A 20489-nucleotide genomic window follows, 5' to 3' on the forward strand; every position below is an offset into this window, starting at 1 on the left:
ACTAATGGTTTTCTTTGAGACTGTGGTCCCAGCTCTCTTCAGGTCATTACCAGTCGCCGTGTAGTTCTGGCTGATCCCTCACCTTCCTCATGATCATTATGCCCCACGAGTGAAATCTTGCATTGAGCCCCAGACCGAGGGTGATTGACCGTCATCTTGAACTTCTTCCATTTTCTAATATTGCGCCAACAGTTGTTTCCTTCTCACCAAGCTGCTTGCCTATTGTCCTGTCCCATCCCAGCCTTGTGCAGGTCTACAATTTTATCCCTGATGTCCTTACACAGCTCTCTGGTCTTGGCCATTGTGGAGAGGTTGGAATCTTTTGATTGAGTGTGTGGACAGGTGTCTTTATAACAGGTAACGAGTTCAAACAGTCAGTTAATACAGGTAATGAGTGGAGAACAGGAGGCTTCTTAAAGAAAAACTAACAGGTCTGTGAGAGCCGGAATTCTTACTGGTTGTAGTGATCACAATACTTATGTCATGCAATAAAATGCAAATTAATTATTTAAAAATCATACAATGTGATTTTCTGGATTTTGTTTTAGATTCCGTCTCTCACAGGAAGTGTACCTTGATAAAAATTACAGACCCTACATGCTTTGTAAGTAGGAAAACCTGCAAAATCCGCAGTGTATCAAATACTTGTTCTCCCCACTGTATATATATAGTTTACATACACCTCAGCCAAATACATTTGAACTAAGTTTTTCACCATCTGACATTAATCCTAGTAAATATTACCTGTCTTATTCAGTTAGGATCACACTTTGAGTAAGAATGTGAAATGTCAGAATAATAGTAGAGATAATGATTTATTTCAGCTTTTATTCCTTTCATCACATTCCCAGTGGGTCAAAGTTTACATACACTCAATTAGTATTTGGTAGCTTTGCCTTTTAATTGTTTAACTTGGGTCAAATGTTTCAGGTAGCCTTCCCAAAGCTTCCCACAATAAATGGTAAATTTTGTCCCATTCTCTTGACAGAGGCTGGTAACTGAGTCAGGTTTGTAGTCTCCTTGCTCGTACACGCTCTTCAGTTCTGCCTACAAAATTTTCGATTGGATTGAGGTCAGGGCTTTGTGATGGCCACTCCCAATACCTTGACTTTGTTGTCCTTAAGCCCTTTTGCCACAACTTTGGAAGTATGCTTGGGTATGTCCATTTGAAGACCCATTTGCAACCAAGCTTTAACTTCCTGACTGATGTCTTGAGATGTTGCTTCAATATATCCACATAATTTAATTCCTCATGATCCCATCTATTTTTGAAGTGACCAGTCCCTCCTGCAGCAAAGCACCTCCACAACATGATGCTGCCCCTCCTGTGCTTCACGGTTGGATGGTTTCTTCGGCTTGCAAGCTCCCCCTTTTTCCTCCAAACATAACACAATGGTCATTATGATAAATTGTATTTTTTGTTTCCTCAGACCAGAGGACATTTCTCCAAAAGTATATCTTTGTCCCCATGTGCAGTTTCAACCCATTGTCTGGCTTTTTTAAGGCGGTTTTGGAGTAGTGGCTTCTTCCTTCTAGCCGCCTTTCAGTTATGTCGATATAGGACCCATTTACTGTGGATATAGATACTTTTGTACCTTCTTTCCCCAGATCTTCACAAGGTCCTTTGCTGTTGTTCTGGATTGATTTGCACTTTCCGCACAAAGTACGTTCATCTCTAGAGACAGAACGCATCTCCTTCCTGAGCAGTATGGCTGCTGTGTGGCCCATTGTGTTTATACTAGAGGCGACCGATTAATCGGAATGGCCGATTTCAAGTTTTTCATAACAATCAGTGATCGGCATTTTTTGGACACCAATCATGGCCGATTACATTGCACTCCACGAGGAGACTGCGTGGCAGGCTGACTACCTGTTATGCGAGGCAGCAAGGAGCCATGTAAGTGTACGTAGCATTAAACTTATAAAAAACAATCAATCTTAACAATCACTAGTTAACTACACATGGTTGATGATATTACTTTTTATCTAGCTTGTCCTTCGTTGCATATAATCGATGCGGTGCCTTCTTAATTTATCATTGAATCATAGCCTACTTCGACGGGTGAATCACACAAACGGGTATTAACAAGCGCATTCGTGAAAAAAGCGCCTTTCCTAAAATCAATACACAAGTATTTTTAAACCTGACATATTTAGAATTTTTGCCTGCTAACTTGAATTTATTTTAACTAGGAAATTGTGTCACTTCTCTTGCGTTCTGTGCAACAGGTCAGAGTATATGCAACAGTGTGCGCCTGGCTCGTTGCGAACTGTGAAGACTATTTCTTCCTAACAAACGACAGCCTACTTCGCCAAACGGGGCATGATTTAACAAAGCACATTTGCGAGCAAAAAGCACCATCGTGAACCAACGACACTGTACCTAACCAATAACACATTTCATATGCCTTCTTAAATCATACACGACGCTACTATCTATTTTTTAACCTGCATATTTAAAGAAATCATCGTTAGCAGCAATATTAAACTAGGCGAATTCGTGTCATTCTACTCTGCGTTCCATTGTATGCAGAGTCAGGTATACTGGCACAACAGTTTGGCTGACCATGCGCTCACGTTCGCGAAACTATTTTGCCAGCCGATCTTACGTAATTAAATGCAACAGAACATATGAGGCGTTGTGCAATGTAACAGGAAATTTAGCCAACTTAATGGGATGCCAGCCCGCTAATAAAATACGAACGGTTCCGTATTCACTAAAGCAATAAACGTTCTTATTTTCGACAATTTAGTTTCCGATTTGACCATATTATATACCCTAAGGCCTCGTATTCTCTGTGTGTTCATAGCTTTATAATTAAGTCCTATTTGATAAGCAGATCTGACGAACAGTCGCTGCGTACGCTAGCAACAGGCTGCGTAGCATTCATTCAAACGGCACTCTCGTCGTTGCGCTTTGCCCAGCCAACGTTTCATGCACTTCAAAGCCTATCAACTCCGAGATTAGGCTGGTCTTGTAACTTGTGAAATGGACATAGTACCGTTTAGCGGGCGTCGTTGCGCGGCTATAGTCGTTTCAAACGCACTCGCCTGAGACTTGGATGTAGTTTCCCCCTTGCTCCTTGCAAAAAGGAGCCGCGGCGCTTTTCGTATGGAGCGACTAGTCTAACGATGCTTTGGAGCTGGCTGTTGTCGATGTGTTCCTGGTCTGCACAGGTTAGGGCCACGAGGAGGGACGGAAGCTATACTTGTTACACTGGCAATACCACTAGTAGGCCTATAAAATCCATAATAGTCAAGGTATATGAAATACAAATGGTATAAAGAGAAATAGTCTAAATCCCACATAATAACCTCAACTCAAACTTGCTTACTTGGGAATATTGAGACTCATGTTAAAGGAACACCACGACTTCATCATATTCTCGAGCACAGGAAACTTAAACGTTAGCCTTTTTTACATGGCACGTATTGCACTTTTACTTTCTTCTCCAACACTTTTTTTCATAATTTAAACAAAATTGAACATGTCATTATTTATTTGAGGCTAAATTGATATTGATGATGTATTATATTAAAGTTTAAAATAAGTGTTCATTATCAGTTTCTTGTAATTGTCATATTACAAATTATTAATTAATTCTCGGTATATATCTTTTTTGGTCCTCCGATAATCGGTATCTGCATTGAAAAATCATAAATCGGTCGACTCTAGTTTATACTTGCTTACTATTGTTTTACAGATGAACGTGTACCTTCAGGCATGGAAATTGCTCCCCAAGAATGAATCAACTTGTGGAGGTTACAAAATCTTTCTGAAGTCTTGGCTGATTTCTTTTGATTTCCCATATGATGTCAAGCAAAGATGCACTGAGTTTGAAGGTAGGCCTTGAACTAACATCCCACAGGTACACCTCCAATTGACTCAAATGATGTCAATTAGTCCCTATCAGCACAGCTTCGTAAACCATGAGCCATAATCTTCTGGAATTTTCCAAGCTGTTTAAAGGCACACAGTCAACTAAGCGTATGTAAACTTCTGACCCTCTGGAATTGTGATACAGTGAAATAATCTGTCTGTAAACAATTGTTGGAAAAATTACTTGTCATGCACACAGTAGCTGTCCTAATCGACTTGCCAAAACTACAGTTTGTTAACAAGGAATTTGTGGAGTGGTTGAAAAACGAGTCTTAATGACTCCAACCTAAGTGTATGTAAACTTCCGACTTCAACTGTATATATACAGTACCGKTCAAAAGTTTTAGAACACCTACTTATTCCAGGGTTTTTCTTTATTCTACAAGATAGAAAATAGTGAAGACATCAAAACTATGAATTAACACATGGAATCGTATAGTAACCAAAAACAAATCAAATCAAAATATATTTTAGAATGCTCAGTTTGGCCGTGAGGCCAGATCTAGGGAGAGTATCTCACATTAAGCATCTCCAATCCAAAATAAAATCTAGAATCGGCTTCCTATTTTGCAACACTCCTTCACTCATGCTGCCAAACATACCCTCGTAAAACTGACTATCCTACAGATCCTTGACTTTGGCGATGTAATTTACAAAATAGCCTCCAACACTCTACTCAGCAAATTACAGTGCCATCCGTTTTGTCACCAAAGCCCCATTATTCTCCCCACCACTGTATGCTCTCGTTGGCTGGCCCTCGCTACATATTCGTCGCCAAACCCACTGGCTCCAAGTCATCTATACGTTTTTGCTAGGTAATGCCTCGCCTTATCTCAGCTCACTGGTCACCATAGCAACACCCACCCGTAGCACATGCTCCAGCAGGTATATCTCACTGTCATCCCCAAAGCCAACACCTCCCTTGACCACCTTTCCTTCCAGTTACCTGCTGCCAATGACTGGAACGAATTGCAAAAATCACTGACGCTGGAGAATTTTATCTCCCTCGCTAACTTGAAGCATCAGCTGTCGGAGCAGCTTACCGATCACTGTACCTGTACACAGCCCATCTGTAAATAGCACACCCAACTACCTCATCCCCATATTGTTATTATCATTATATTTTTTTGCTCTTTTGCACCCCAGTATCTCTACCTGCACATCATCATCTAGCACTCCAGTGTTAATGCTAATTTGTAATTATTTCACCTCTATGGCCTATTTATTGCCTTACCTCCCTAATCTTACTACATTTGCACACACTGTACATAGATTTTTCTATTGTGTTATTGACTGTACGTTTGTTTATCCCATGTGTAACTGTTGTTTTTGTCGCAGTGCTTTGCTTTATCTTGGCCAGGTCACAGTTGCAAATGAGAACTTATTCTTAACTGGCCTACCTGGTTAAATAAAGGTGAATTATTATTATTATTATATATATTTTTTAATTAAAGAGTCTTGATGGTTCCAAACTCTTCCCATTTTAAGAATGATGGAGGCCACTGTGTTCTTGGGGACCTTCAATGCTGCGGTAACCTTCCCCAGATCTGTGCCTCGGCACTATCCTGTCTCTGAGCTCTATGGACAATTCCTTTGACCTCATGGCTTGTTTTTTTGCTCTGATATGCATTATCAACTGTGGGACCTTATATAGATAGGTGTGTGCCTTTCCAAATCATATCCAATCAATTGAATTTACCACAGGTGGACTCCAAAGAAGTTGTAGAAACATCTCAAGGATGATCAATGGAAACAGGATGCACCTGAGCTCAATTTCGAGTCTCATAGGTTCTGAATACTTATGTAAATAAGGTATTTCTGATTTTTATTACATTTGCTAACATCTTTAACCTGTTTTCGCTATGTCATAATGAGGTATTGTATGTAGATTGAGGGAAAACAATTATTTAATACATATTAGAATAAGGCTGTAGCTTAATAATATGTGGGGGGGGAAAGTCAAGGTGTCTGAATACTTTCCCGAATGCACTGTAAACGTACGGTTGGTGGCTGAAAATGAGGTTAGATCTTATCCAGCAGACCACCTATTGATACGACAGCTTGCACCTGAACACCTAATGCCTCTCATATAATCCACAGAGAATACATTTCCCTAAATGTAGGCTAGGTCACATGTAAGGAGGCACGCTCCCCTTAATCCACTTAACTGTAAACATTGGAGTGGTGGGGTCACGGTGCAACGTCAGTGTTGCACGTGTCTCACCTGTCTCGCCTGCCCTCCCGTGCGGGTGATTAGACAAACTGTGCCCCACATCCCCCCCCCCCCCCCCCCCCCSGTGGGGCGATATCGCGCCTCTGTTGATCAAATCCTACGATAGTAAGGAGGGCGGGGGTTGAACCGGAGATGTGTCAGGGGAGGATGGGGGAAGGGATCACGGCTGGTCAAAAGGGAGGCTACTTAAAGCACTGGTCCTGTCCACTCACTCTGTACATACTGTGTGTTTTTGTCTGTCTGTATGCGTTTGTGTGAAGCAGTGTCCAGACAGCCTCCCCAAGAAGTAGAGAGACATGTCAGGAGGAAGTGGCTCAGCGGACATGGACGACTCGCAGGACCTGCCTGAATTGCCGGTGAGTTCACACTTCACACTGACATTAACCTTACTATCACTTCACACCTTTTACCTACACTAATGTTTACACCAGTGGCGGTTGGTGATGTTTTAAGATGAGGGAGGACGCTATTTTTTTWAAAATTTTGATGAGCATGACCTTATCTATTACAGCGTATTGGATGACTGTTATTCATATTCCATTCACCCAGTTCAGTGTAACAGCGATAGGCTTAGGCTACTGCATGATACTCTAATTATCCCTGTACCCATCATGAGGATGCTACAACATAGCGTATGAATGAGCGTTTGCAACGTAGGTGCACACAGGTTCGACAGAAATTCTAGAGTAATCAAGGTGACACAGTGACACATTCAGTACCGCCTTGCACACTCTTGCCTGCATCTAGCTGATCTAGGGTGTAATCATTAGTCCAACAGTTGCAAAATGAGAGTTTCTATTGGACAAATTCAGGTATGTTTATCCCCGTTTCATTTGCTTCAGTTTAAAAATAGTTTTTCAACAGAATTGGCAGAATGACTACACCCCTGATCACACGCAAACACAGTTCACTCTATTTGCATTTTTTTTTATTTTATTTAACCTTTATTTAACTAGGCAAGTAGGTTATGAACAAATTCTTATTTACAATGACGGCCTACACCAGCCAAACCCGGACGACGCTGGGCATATTGCGCCGCCCTATGGGACTCCCAATCACGGACGGTTGTGATACAGCCTGTGATACAACTTTCATAGCAGCCACATACACTACCTCTTGAGATGGGAAAAAAATWATTATTAAGTTGAATGTGCTCTTTGACAGAATATAAAAATTCACTAAATTACCTGCTCAAAAGGCACATAATTGGTGGAATGATACGTGTAAGTGTTTGGAGACGAGAAGGAGAGCTGACGTCATTGATGTAGCCTATGTGTTTCACTTTTACAGACCAAGAAGGCCAGACATGAGCTGGATGTTGGACTGGACCAAGAGCCAAGGTCAGTTTTAATTGTTTATTTTCTAACCTTCAATGTTTTTTAAAATCAAGGTGACTTACAAAGATGAGGAGCAAGAGAGGGAGTGTGGTGACGTAGTGTCCACAACGAAATAATCATTGTGGAATCTGAAAAGACACATATCCCCAAAGCATGATGGTGTACTTATTACGTGCACATGCTAAAAGAAAGGAATGAAGTTTGTAGATAGTTAAGTGTGTCATTGTAGCAAAGTATTTCTAAACAAAAAAAATCAGATCTCATAATTTTTGTTTTACTATCTATATACAATAGGCCTGGCATATTCCAACTTTTTAAAGTGCTTTCCGTTATAATAGGGGTATTTTGCGTGAAAACCTCTGCATTTCTGCACAGCCTGGCAAGTGTGGCCAAAAGGGTGTTGAGCATCCCCAGTGACTACAAGCGCGCAGGACATTCTCCACTGCTGTCCTGACTCCAGGCACAATCGCATGAGCCTGAAGCCACAGACTGGACAAACTCGTGTTTCTAGAAATGAATTCAAAGGCACTGTAGACTGAGCCAAATAAGATTATTTTTTCCCCCATGTAATTTGTATTTAATTCAGCCTACACTACCAGTCAAAAGTTTGGACACCTACTCATTCATGGGTTTTAATTTATTTTTTACTATTTTCTACATTGTAGAATAATTGTGAAGACATCAAAACTATGAAATAACACATATGGAATCATGTAGTAACCAAAAAAGTGTTAAACGAATCAAAATATAAATTTCCTTAACTCTGCGATCCAACTCATCCCAAACCATCTCAGTTGGGTTAAGGTCGGGTGATTGTGGAGGCCAGGTCATCTAATGCAGCACTCCATCCCTTTCCTTGGTCAAATAGCCCTGACACAGCCGCGGGGGGTGTTGGGCCATTGTCCTGTTGAAAAACAAATGATAGTCCCACTAAGCGCAAACCAGATGGGATGGCGTATCGCTGCAGAATGCTGTGGTAGCCATGCTGGTTAAGTGTGCTTTGAATTGTAAATAAATCACTGACAGTGTCACCAGCAAAGCACCATCACACATCTTCCTCCATGCTTCACGGTGGGAGCCACACATGCAGAGATCATCCGTTCACCTACTCTGCGTTTCACAAAGAAATCTCTAATTTGGACTCATCCGATCAAAGGACAGATTTTTTGGTTTCTTTGCAGCAATTCAACCACGAAGGCCTGATTCATGCAGTCTCCTCTGAACAGTTGATATTGAGATGTGTCTGTTACTTTTATTTGGGCTGCAATTTCTGAGGCTGGTAACTCTAAGGAACTTATCTTCTGCAGCAGAGGTAACTCTGGGTTTTCCTTTCCTGTGGCGGTCCTCATGAGAGACAGTTTCATCATAGCGCTTGATGGTTTTTGCGACTGAACTTTAAGAAACTTTCAAAGTGCCTGACTTTTTCTGCATTGACTTTTTCTTCATGTCTTAAAGTAATGATGGACTGTCGTTTCTCTTTGCTTAGCTGTTCTTGCCATAATATGGACTTGGTCTTTTACCAAATAGAGCTATCTTCTCTATACCACCCCTACCTTTTCACAACACAACTGATTGGTTCAAATGCATTAAGAAGGAAAGAAATTCCACAAATGAACTTTAACAAGGCACACCTGTTAATTGATATGCATTCCAGGTGACTACCTCTTGAAGCTGGTTGAGAGAATGCCAGGAGTGTGCAAAGCTGTCATCAAGGCATAGTGTGGCTACTTTGAAGAATCTCAAATATAAAAAATATATTTTGATTTGTTTAACACTTATTTGGTTACTACATGATTCCATATGTGTTATTTTATAGTTTTGATGTCTTCACTATTTTTCTACAATGTAGGAAATAGTAAAAATAAAGAAAAACCCTGAAATAAGTAGGTGTCCTAACCTTATACGCAATTTATAGACTAAAATTAAAGGTTTTAAGTGCTGAGTGCTTTATGCCCCTACCAGCCTATTATGTTGCACTCACAAATGCTTCACAATGTATTTCTTTGTAGGCTATAGCCTTGAAATTACAGCATAAATAATAAATTGTAGTTCCTTCTTAGTCTCCCTGTCTGGCTCCTGACCTATTTAGAGTGTTTTATATGCTGTTTAATATAACATGTAGCCTATTTAAAATGGTGAGCGCTTCTTACATTCACCTTTTTCATGTTTATTACAAATACTTTTAATTCAAACCATATGGTTTTGGTTTCAATACTTCAAAAGCAAATGGTAGGTCCAGGTAGTCACAAAAAATAGATGCATGTTGGTTAAATAGTGATTTATAACGAATGGAGTGAATTTGGATTTTTTCGTTTTTTTTTTCTTCTCCGGAGCAGTTTTTTTAGTTGAGCAGTTGAAAAGGACGCTCACATACTCTGGTGCTGACTGTGCTGTGGGTAGGAAATAGGCTGTGATATTTGGTACATGGATGTATGTCGATGTGTGTTTTTAGGGGACTACGTGATGACCAGATCCCTCCTACTCTCTTGGGCTCAGGAGATCAGGACAATTCATACTCTACGTTGTCTAATGCCCAGCTTGATGGAGGTGAGTKGCTTCTAAGAGAAGATGTCTRTCTATTGGGGTGTGTGGGTATGAAGAACAGATGGAATCAGACTGTCTGTTGAATAGACAACATCAGTGGTGGTTCATTGGTACAGATGGTTGACTGTTGGTTCAGACAGGAGGAGTGAGGCCTTGGGCTTGTGACGAGTCCATAACTCTCTCACACACACACACACACAACACGAGACACCGGTACGAGCAACACACCCCCTACACACCACTCAGGTACGAGCACACCATCCTACAACACACACAACCACACCTGGTACGCAGCTTACACAACACACACACACACACACCGGTAGAGCAACACACCCTACACACAATGCCGGACAGCAACACACCTACCATACACACACACACACCGGTCACGAGCTACACCACACACACACACCGTAACGAGCTACACCAACAACACACACACCGGTACGAGCTACACCCACCAACACAACAACACCACGGTACGAGCTACACACCACGACACACACACACCGGTACGAGCTCCACATCACACCACACACACACACCCACGGTACGAGCTCCACCACACAAACACACACACACCGGTACGAGCTACCACACACACACACACACACACGGTACGGAGCTACACACACACAACACACCGTACAGCTACACACACACCGTACGAGCTAGCAACACAGACCGGTACGACTACACACACACACACACACACACACCGGTACGAGCTAACACACACCACACACACACCGGTACGAGCTACACACACACACACACACACCACCACACAACAACCGGTACGAGCTACACACACACAACACCACACACACACACCGGTACGAGCTACACACACACACACACCGGTACGTAGCTACACACACACACACACCGGTACGAGCTACACACACAACACACACCCGTAGGTCCGGTACGAGCTACACACACACACAACACACCGGTACGAGCTACACACACACCACACACACCGGTACGAGCTACACGACACACACACACACACACACCACGGTACGATGCTACACCACACAACACACACACAACACACACGCGTTACGAGCTACACACACACACACACACACACACCGTCACCTAGCTACACACCACACACACACACAACACGTACCTCCAACAGTCACCCCCGTGAGCCTACACACAACACCACACACCTAACGAGCTACACACACACAATCACACACCGTACGATACACACACACACCACCACACCGGTACGAGCTACACACACACCACACACACACCGTAAGAGCAAACACACCCTATCACAACCCACACACGGTACGAAGCACACCACACACACACACAACACCAGACGAGCTACACACACACACACACACACCAACGAAGCCTACACACAAACACACACACACACCAGTACAGACTACACCAACACACAACACACCACACACGGTAAGGAACAACACACACCAGACACACACACACAACAACACACCAGTACGAGCACCACACCTATACACACACACACACACCAGTACGAGCTACACTACACACACAACACACACACCCGTAAGCAGCAAGCACACCCTACACACACACACACAACGACCACACACACCACCACAACGAGCACCACACTATCAACAAGACACCACACCATACGACCACTACTAACACACACACATCACAACACCATAGAGCACCACCACCCTATACACACCACACCACACCAGTACGAGCACCACACCTTACACACACACACACACCCACCAACCCTAACACCCAAAGTACGAGCACGCCCCCACCCTATACACACACACACACACCAGTACGAGCTACACACCCTATACACACACACACACACCAGTACGAGCTACACACCCTATACACACCCACTCCTTGGGTCTACACTCCCGTTTCATTTGTCATAATGAGAGCATGTTTTGTAACAAAAACATTAAATGAAGCTTAGCTACCGTTCTTTTTTCCCCAGCGGTGGCCAGCAGAGCGCTCACCACAACAGCCTCTGAATATAACTCCCACATCTACCAAGGAAGCAGGTGAATATCCTCTGCTGTGATTGGTTATTCAGTGTTTCCTGGTCCTGCAGAGCCAAAGAAGTTTGTAATATCAATAACACACCTGAAAATCTAAGGCGTGATGATGAGTTRTTTTGTTGAATCAAGTGTGATCGTGCTAAGACAAAAACCAAAATGTGCCCCCAGGACCAGGATTGGTGAAACACTGGGTTACATGTATGTTGGGACTTGCATGCCTGTTCAATTAAAACTTTATTGTTCCCGCAGGGAAATGCATGGTGCAGCCAGATGTAATCAGTGTTATGATGATTTCTAGTTCTACTGTATAAATGCTAACATAGGACTGTATCTGTGGAAAGTCTGTAGAGACCTTTTTTATTGAGCATAGCTGTTCAGGACCCACATTGCCCTACCAAGCAAAAAGGCAGTCACTGCTCATTGCAAAATTCTGATAACTTTCCCAAAATGTCAACAACAAAATAATTATTWAAAAAAATCCCTGTTGGAAGATTCAGGAAGGAATAAGCAGGAGATCTGTGAAACAATCAACCGGAATTTCTTTAAAAAATAAAAATAATTTTTTTGGGGGGAAAGTTTCCAGAATTTTGTCTATCTCTCCTCGTCTATCCCACAGACCAGCAGTCACATCCTACGCCACCAGCCAGGGTGCCTTTCCTCCTCTGGCCCAGGCCACAGTCTACACCGCCTTCCCCCAGGCAGAACAGACCCAGGCCACAGTCTACACCGCCTTCCCCCAGGCAGGACAGACCCAGGCCACTGTCTACACCGCCTTCCCCCAAGCAGGACAGACCTACGGCCTCCCACCATTTGGTCAGTCCCTCCACACTGCTCTAAGTCTTCTAATATAGTGTAAAGCAGGAATGGGCAATGGGGGGGCCCCCTTTTTTATAGGCCTGCAGATTTAGGAGCTCAGTTGGGGTCTTACTGTTGAGTTAGAATAGTAGAATAAACATGGTGCAATATGGAAACATGGTTGTGCATTTTATGTTAGTCACTGACACACTCAATTAGCCCATGTCAGCTAAAACATTTTTTATTGCTAAGTTAGTCTAGCCAGTTAGTCACTCTCACTCAGATATCGTATTTAAAAACTGTAAACATTTCTCTCCGCTTTATAGTAAAATGTGTAGAATTGCAGAAAATTCTTTATAAAATCGCAAAATCTTCTCTCCGCCCCATGGCAAAATCTGTAGAATCTTCTCCTCCGCCCCATGTCAAAATGTGTAGAATTGCAGGAAATGAACTCTAAAACGTATATGTTTTTTTCTCTCTGCTGTCAAGGGGGAGGCTGCTAAAATGTGTTGCTCACAGTTCAAATTGTGGCCCCCCCAGATTGTGCCCCCCCCCCATCAAAGATGCCCATCTGTGGTGTAGAGTGAAGTTGCCGCTGGACTCTTGTTGCATTTTCCCCACTAATGGTTGGGTTTGGGGAAGCTGATCCTAGATCTGTACCTAGGGGAAGCTGATCCTAGATCTGTACCTAGGGGAAGCTGATCCTAGATCTGTACCTAGGGGAAGCTGATCTAGATCTGTACTAGGGGAAGGCTTGTGCTAGATCTGTACTAGGAGAAGCTGATCTAGATCTGTCCTAGGAAGGATGATCCTAGCTCGTACCTAGGGGAAGCTGATCCTAGTCTGTACTAGGGGAAGCTGATCCTAGTCTGTACCTAGGGGAAGCTGATCCTAGAATGAAAAGTATTTAATTTCTGACTTGTTTCCTTCTCACATCTCTTTTCTTTCGCCAGTTCTACCTTCTTTGCTTCCTCCTCCTCCTCCTCCTCCTCTCCCTCCTCCCCTCTGCTCTACCTCTCTCCTAAGAGCTTTCTCATAGCTCCCTCTCGCCTCCTCCTCTCCTCTCCCTCCTTCCTCACGCAGTCAACTCTCTTACATCCATCTCCCTCTCCTCGCTCACTCCCTCTGCTCACTCCTCTCGTCCCCTCGCTCCCCTCGTCCCTCCCTCCTCGTCCTCCTCCGCCTCGCTCCTCTCCCTCGCTTCCTCGCTCTCCTCGCTCATCTCGTCCCTTGCTCTTCTCCTCCTCATCTTCCCTCCTCCTCGCTCCTCTCCTCTCCCTCGCTTCCTCTTCACTCCTCGTCCACTCGCTCCCTCCCTCGCTCCCTCCCTCCCTCGCTCCCCTACCTCCCTCTCTCCCTCAGGTGCTATGTGGCCAGGTATTAAGTCAGAGACGGGGCTGCCTGATGCAGCACCCTCTGTTGGCCAGCCTGGGTTCCTCAGCTTCAGATCAGCATATACCTCAACCCAGCCAGACCCAGGCCATGTGCACTGCTCATACCCCAGCCAAGGCAAGCCATCTATCTCACTACGTGCTGGAAAAGACTTATCGGTGCCAGCACATTCCTGATCGGTCCCATAGTGTGAACCAGGCAGTTTACTGGACACAACTATCAGGGGGCTAGAATTTAAACAGATGTGTTCTTGTACTTTTCACTACTGACGTTACTACGGACCCTTGAGGGATCTTGAATAGTCAGAATGAGTTGAAGTATTGATTCCAGTCTGTGTTTGATTTTCTTTTTTTGTTCTCCAATGTTTTGATGTGTCTGGTTTTTCTCCGCCAGGCTCCAGTTTCACTACATCCAGTGTGTACACTAACATCCCTACTGCTTCCGCAGCTACAGAGGCTCACCAGGTAAGGACTGGCCGGCTGGCTTGGAACAGAGAAATCAGAGAAAAAAATGTCACCGGAGCCTATGTGAAGTGAACTGTCTTAAGGCATGCACAAAAATCTCTATACAGAGCCTTCCCSTGCGGTGCGCGGTGAAGTCACTATACTGTTACGTAGGGAGCGTGTCTAAGGAAGCAGCGGGCCTAGTCTAAGTGGAGCGGGCTTGCGTCCCAAATGGCACCCTATTCCCTACATAGTGCACTACTTTTGACCAGAGCCCTGTAGTAGCCACCCTCTTTTGCCCTCAGAACAGCATCAATTCGTCAGGGAATGGACTCTACAAGGTGTTGATAACGTACACACAGGAAACTGTTGAGTGTGAAAAACTCAGCAGCGTTGCAGTTCTTGACACAAACTGGTGCACCTGGCACCTACTACCAKAMCCCGTTCAAAGGCACTTAAATCTTCTGTCTTACCAATTCACCCTCTGAATGGCACACACACATAATCCATGTCTCGATTGTCTCAAGGATTAAAAATCTTTATTTAACCTGTCTCCTTCCCTTCATCTACACGGATTGAAGTGGATTTAACAAGTGACATAGATAAGGGATCATAGCTTYCACATGATTTCACCTGGTCAGTCTGTCATGGAAAGAGCAGGTGTTCTTAATGTTTTGTCCACTCAGTGTAGAGGGAATAGGTTTGTCATTTGGGATGCAGCCTTGTTGTTTCACACTGATCTTCATGTCTCTTCTCTGTGTGTGTTTGTCCTCAGGAGTTCAGCAGCTATAACGTCAACTCTCTGGGCCAGACCCAGTTCCCTCAGTACTACGCCCCGCCCCTTAGCTACGTCCCCGCCGGGCTGCCCAATAGCGACGAGAATGGATCCAGTATGGGTGTGGCCGGGTATCCAGCTATAAAGACGGAGGGCAGTGCCTTGGCTGGACTGCCCAGCACTACAGGTACTTCAGCCGTTCCTCATAACAATAGCTACTAGTTACCGTTGGTACCAGTTACCATAGCTACTAGCTACCTTTGGTACCAGTTACCATAGCTACTAGCTACCTGTGGTACCAGTTACCATAGCTACTAGCTACCTGTGGTACCAGTTACCATAGCTACTAGCTACCTGTGGTACCAGTTACCATAGCTACTAGTTACTGTTGGTACCAGTTACCATAGCTACTAGTTACTGTTGGTACCAGTTACCATAGCTACTAGTTACCTGGGGTACCAGTTACCATAGCTACTAGCTACCTGTGGTACCAGTTACCATAGCTACTAGCTACCTGTGGTACCAGTTACCATAGCTACTAGTATCGTCTTACCTTAGGACCATCCAGGTACTTCTGATACCTCCCGTTATAGGTATCACTCTGTCTTACTGTATGAATGCCAGTTCCATATTCATTGCATGTGTACATATACCTGGATGGATAGCACTGTGGGATCAAGTAGGAAGTTAAAATTGTTTTCGGTTCTCTACATTGCCTTGATTATGGGCTTGTTAGGCCATATATAGGCTGAGGTGTTTAACTTTCAAAAACATGGAGAGTTTAACGTCTTTATRTGTGCAGTGTGTCAACTGTCAGTCTTCAACATGTCTGTGCCCTCTACCTCAGATGCATGCCCGCGTGAGAACCTCCCGACCGGGGTAGCCCTGCCTACAGGTGTGGCCCTCCCCATGGGGGCCCTGGACCAGGAGGAGGCGGGGAGGAGGAACCCTGCTGGGAAGGCCAAGGGGAAGGCCAAGAAATCAGACAGCAACCAGCCTACTGACGCTGACCTGGAGGTAAATATAAGGCCCACATGAACACAGACATACAACCATTCATTCATTTATACAGCTCCAGACTAACACATTAATCAGCTACTCCGGTGATTCTCTTTAGGTCTCTGCTCTACTAAAATGTGTTCTTATTTAATGTTATTTTTGAAGATCCTGGAATCATGAAAATGTATTTCTGATTAATCCCTTAACCCTGTCGCGTTAGGCTAGGCTATGCTAGTCAGCTTTTTTGATGAGGAGGATCCCGGATCCGGGAGGGAGACTCGTTAGAGGATTTATTGCCTTAGTTACTGACCCATTTGTCCTCTTCCCCTCTCTTTCAGCGAATCTTTCTGTGGGATCTGGATGAAACTATCATMATTTTCCACTCTCTGCTCACTGGGTCCTTCTCTCAGAAGTTTGGCAAGGTATATCAAAATCATCTGGGTCATATTTTGAGCCATCGTGTTTTTCAAGGCAGTACAGTGCATTCGGAAGGTATTCTGACCTTTTCCACATTTTGTTACGTTACAGCCTTAAATCTAAAATGGATTCAATAGTTATTTTCCCCCTCATCAATCTACACACAAAAACTAAAATATCACATTGACATTAGTATTCAGACCCTTTACTCAGTACTTTATTGAAGCACCTTCTTGGGTATGACGCTACAAGCTTGGCACACTTGTATTTTGTGAGTTACTCCCATTCTTCTCTGCAGATCCTCTTAATCCTCTTAAGCTCTGTCAGGTTGGATGGGGAGCGTTGCTGCACAGCTATTTTCAGGTCTCTCCAGAGATGTTCGATCRGGTTCAAGTCCGGGCTCTGGCTGTGCCACTYAAGGACATTCAGAGACTTGTCCCGAAGCCACTCTTGTGTTGACTTGGCTGTGTGCTTAGTGTCATTGTCCTGTTGGAAGGTGAACCTTCGCCCCAGTCTGAGGTTCTGAGCGCTCTGGAGCAGGTTTTCATCAAGGATCACTCTGTACTTTGCGCCGTTCATCTTTGCCTCGATCCTGACTTGTCTCCCAGTCCCTGCCGCTGAAAAACATCCCCACAGCATGATGCTGCCACCACCACGCTTCACCGTAGGGATGGTGCCAGGTTTCTTCCAGACGTGACGCTTGGCATCCAGGCCATAGAGTTCAATCTTGTTTTCATCAGACCAGAGAATCTTGTTTCTCATGGTCTGAGAGTCCTTTTGTTTCCTTTTGGCAAACTCCATGTGGGCTGTGATGTGCCTTTTACTGAGGAGTGGCTTCCGTCTGGCCACTCTAACATAAAGGCCTGATTGGTGGAGTGCTGCAGAGATGGTTGTCCTTCTGGAAGGTTCTCCCATCTGAACAGAGGAACTCTGGAGCTCTGTCAGAGTGACCATCGGGTTCTTGGTCACCTCCCTGACCAAGTCCCTTCTCCCCCGATTGCTCAGCTCTTGGAAGAGTCTTGGTAGTTCCAAACTTCTTCAATTTAAGAATTATGTAGGCCATTGTGTTCTTGGCAACCTTCAATGCTGCAGAAATGTTTTTGTACCCTTCTCCAAATCTAAAAACCTCTTTCCGCTTTGTCATTGATGAGGGACATTTTTTAGAATAAGTCTGTAAACGTAACAAAATGTGGAACAAGTCAATGGGTCTGAATAATTCCCGGAAGGCTCTGTATTAAGATTCATTTGTAGTTTTAAAGATGATCAGATGGCTTTCCATTCTTGCTAACCTCTTGTCTCTCCTCTGTACTTGGGGTTGTGCAGGACCCAGCCTCTGTACTGACATCTGTATAATAGAGATAAATGTTGGTTGTGTAGGACTCCGACACTGTGCTGAACCTGGGCCTTCAGATGGAGGAGCTGATCTTTGAGCTGGCAGACACACACCTCTTCTTCAATGACCTGGAGGTAGCAACCTACAGTGATGGTCTTCTCTGTCCCTGACGACTCACTGTCTTTCCCAAAGAGCTTAACAGTCAGAAGAGGCTAAGCATGTGGCAGCTAGCAACGTTATGCGTTGAATTTAAGTTCTAAAGCTGTTGCAGTTAGATTAGCTGTTGTTGGGGTGAGCTAGTGACTGTGTCACAGAATGGGGACGACCTAAAGGGCTTTCCTTTTCTCTTCTTAGGAGTGTGATCAGGTCCATGTTGAAGACGTAGCCTCTGATGACAACGGACAGGATCTGAGGTGTGTCTGTGACGCTACTGTCAACAACCAAGACATTCAGATACCCTGCTTTTTGTTCAGAGGTCACATACAAACCTCTTTGTATGATGATGATGATAGTCCAATGTAATAATGCTTTTATGTCCACCAGCWGAGTCCCTACTTTCCTAACTAGCAACATATAAAACATATATCTCTCCTAACTAGCCACATCTCTCTCTCTCTCATTCCTCTTATCAGCGCCTACAACTTCCTGGCRGATGGTTTCCACGGCCCCAGTGGTGGAGGTGCCACCACAGGAGTCCAGGGCGGGGTGGAGTGGATGAGGAAACTGGCCTTCCGTTATCGTCGCCTGAGGGAGATATACAACGGATACAAAGGGAACGTGGGAGGTGAGATGCGTGTCAACTGTATTTGTGTTCAAATTCGAAAATAATCACCTGACTGGGACTTGCTGGGAAACCCTTATGGCATGATGTACACAGTCCTCACGAGTTACATTTTAAATAGTTGCTACAATGTTAAATCTACTTTGTGACTATTTKAGATGTTAGTTAGCAAATTATGTGTTCAAATAAAAACATGTGCCTCTGTGTGCTTTTGTCTGTCATCATATTTCCTGGAAGAGTATTCATGTTTTTGAAGTAATAACATACTTGTATTAGTTGCATACTGGAATCTAGAATCTATCCAGACATTTATCTAGTAATCTATCAAATCCTGATTATTATTATTTTAATTTTATTTAACCAGGTAAGTTGACTGAACACTCATTTACAGCAATGACCTGGGGAATAGTTACAGGGGAGAGGAGGGGGGATGAATGAGGCTATTGGAAGCTGGGGATGATTAGGTAACCATGATGGTATGAGGGTCAGATTGGGAATTTAGCCAGGACACCAGGGGTTAACACCCCAACTCTCACAATAAGTGTCATGGGATCTTTAGTGACCACAGAGACTCAGGACACCCGATTAACATCCCATCTGAAAGACAGCACCCTACACAGGGCAATGTCCCCAATCACTGCCCTGGGGAATTGGGGTTTATATATTTATAGCCCGTCAACACCACTTCCAGAAGCGTCTGGTCTCCCATCCAGGGGTAGTAAAAACAATTATAAACTGGGTGTTTCGAGCCCTGAATTTTGATTGGCTGAAAGGGTATGACGAAACATTTATTTTTACTGTTCTAATTACATTGGTAAACAGTTTATAAAAGTAATAAGGCACCTCTGGAGTTTGTGGTAAAACAGGAAAGGGCCTTCCCACAATGTTGGAAGCACAGAATTGTTCCAGAATGTCATTGTATGCTGTAGTGTTAAGATTCCCCCTCACTGGAACTAAGGGGCCTAGCCCAAACCATTATTCCTCCTCCACCAAACTTTATAGCTGGCACTAGGCATTCGAGGTGTTCTTCTGGCATCCGCCAAACCCAGATTTGTCCGTCGAACTGCCAGATGGCGTGATTCATCACTCCAGAGAACRTGTTTCCAGAGTCCAATGGCAGCAAGCTTTTATACCACCACTTGGCATTGCGTATGGTTACCTTAGGATTGTGTGCAGCTGGAAACCTATTTCATGAAGCTCCAGACGAACAGTTATTGGGCTGACRTTGCTTCCAGATGCAGTTTGGAACTCGGTAGGGAGTGTTGCAACCGAGGACAGACGATTTTTTACGCCCTTCAGCACTCGGCGATCCCGTTCTGTGAACTTGTGGCCTAGCACTTTGGGACTGAACTCTTGTTGCTCCTTGACGTATCCACTTCACAATAACAGCACTTACAGTTGAGCGGGGCAGCTCTAGCAAGGCAGAAATATGACTAACTGACTTGTTAGAAAGTTGGCATCCTATGACAGTGCCATGTTGAAAATCACTGAGCTCTTCAGTAAGGCCAT

The 20489-nt window shown here is 44.1% G+C and overlaps 1 protein-coding gene across 5 annotated transcripts in view; it reads left to right on the plus strand.

Moving 5' to 3' along the window:
- LOC111955800 (eyes absent homolog 3-like) overlaps positions 1-20489 on the plus strand; it is a 32396-nt gene that overhangs the window by 4348 nt on the left and 7559 nt on the right. For 2 of the 5 annotated variants that reach the window (XM_023976112.2, XM_070436440.1), the window contains exons 2-14: positions 6377-6469; positions 7404-7453; positions 9903-9997; positions 11982-12048; positions 12662-12858; positions 14203-14349; positions 14626-14696; positions 15451-15637; positions 16298-16467; positions 16788-16871; positions 18244-18333; positions 18554-18612; positions 18832-18983. In XM_023976112.2, coding sequence (XP_023831880.1) covers positions 6410-6469; positions 7404-7453; positions 9903-9997; positions 11982-12048; positions 12662-12858; positions 14203-14349; positions 14626-14696; positions 15451-15637; positions 16298-16467; positions 16788-16871; positions 18244-18333; positions 18554-18612; positions 18832-18983 — 1429 coding nt within the window. In that variant the 5' untranslated portion in view covers positions 6377-6409. Of the gene's footprint in view, positions 1-5584; positions 5693-6373; positions 6470-7403; positions 7454-9902; positions 9998-11981; positions 12049-12661; positions 12859-14202; positions 14350-14625; positions 14697-15450; positions 15638-16297; positions 16468-16787; positions 16872-18243; positions 18334-18553; positions 18613-18831; positions 18984-20489 lie in introns of all 5 variants that reach the window. The other 3 variants (XM_070436439.1, XM_070436437.1, XM_070436438.1) reach the window with 3 other exon arrangements.

This window comes from Salvelinus sp. IW2-2015, linkage group LG31 (genome assembly GCF_002910315.2).
Source record: "Salvelinus sp. IW2-2015 linkage group LG31, ASM291031v2, whole genome shotgun sequence".
NCBI classification, from domain to species: domain Eukaryota; kingdom Metazoa; phylum Chordata; class Actinopteri; order Salmoniformes; family Salmonidae; genus Salvelinus; species Salvelinus sp. IW2-2015.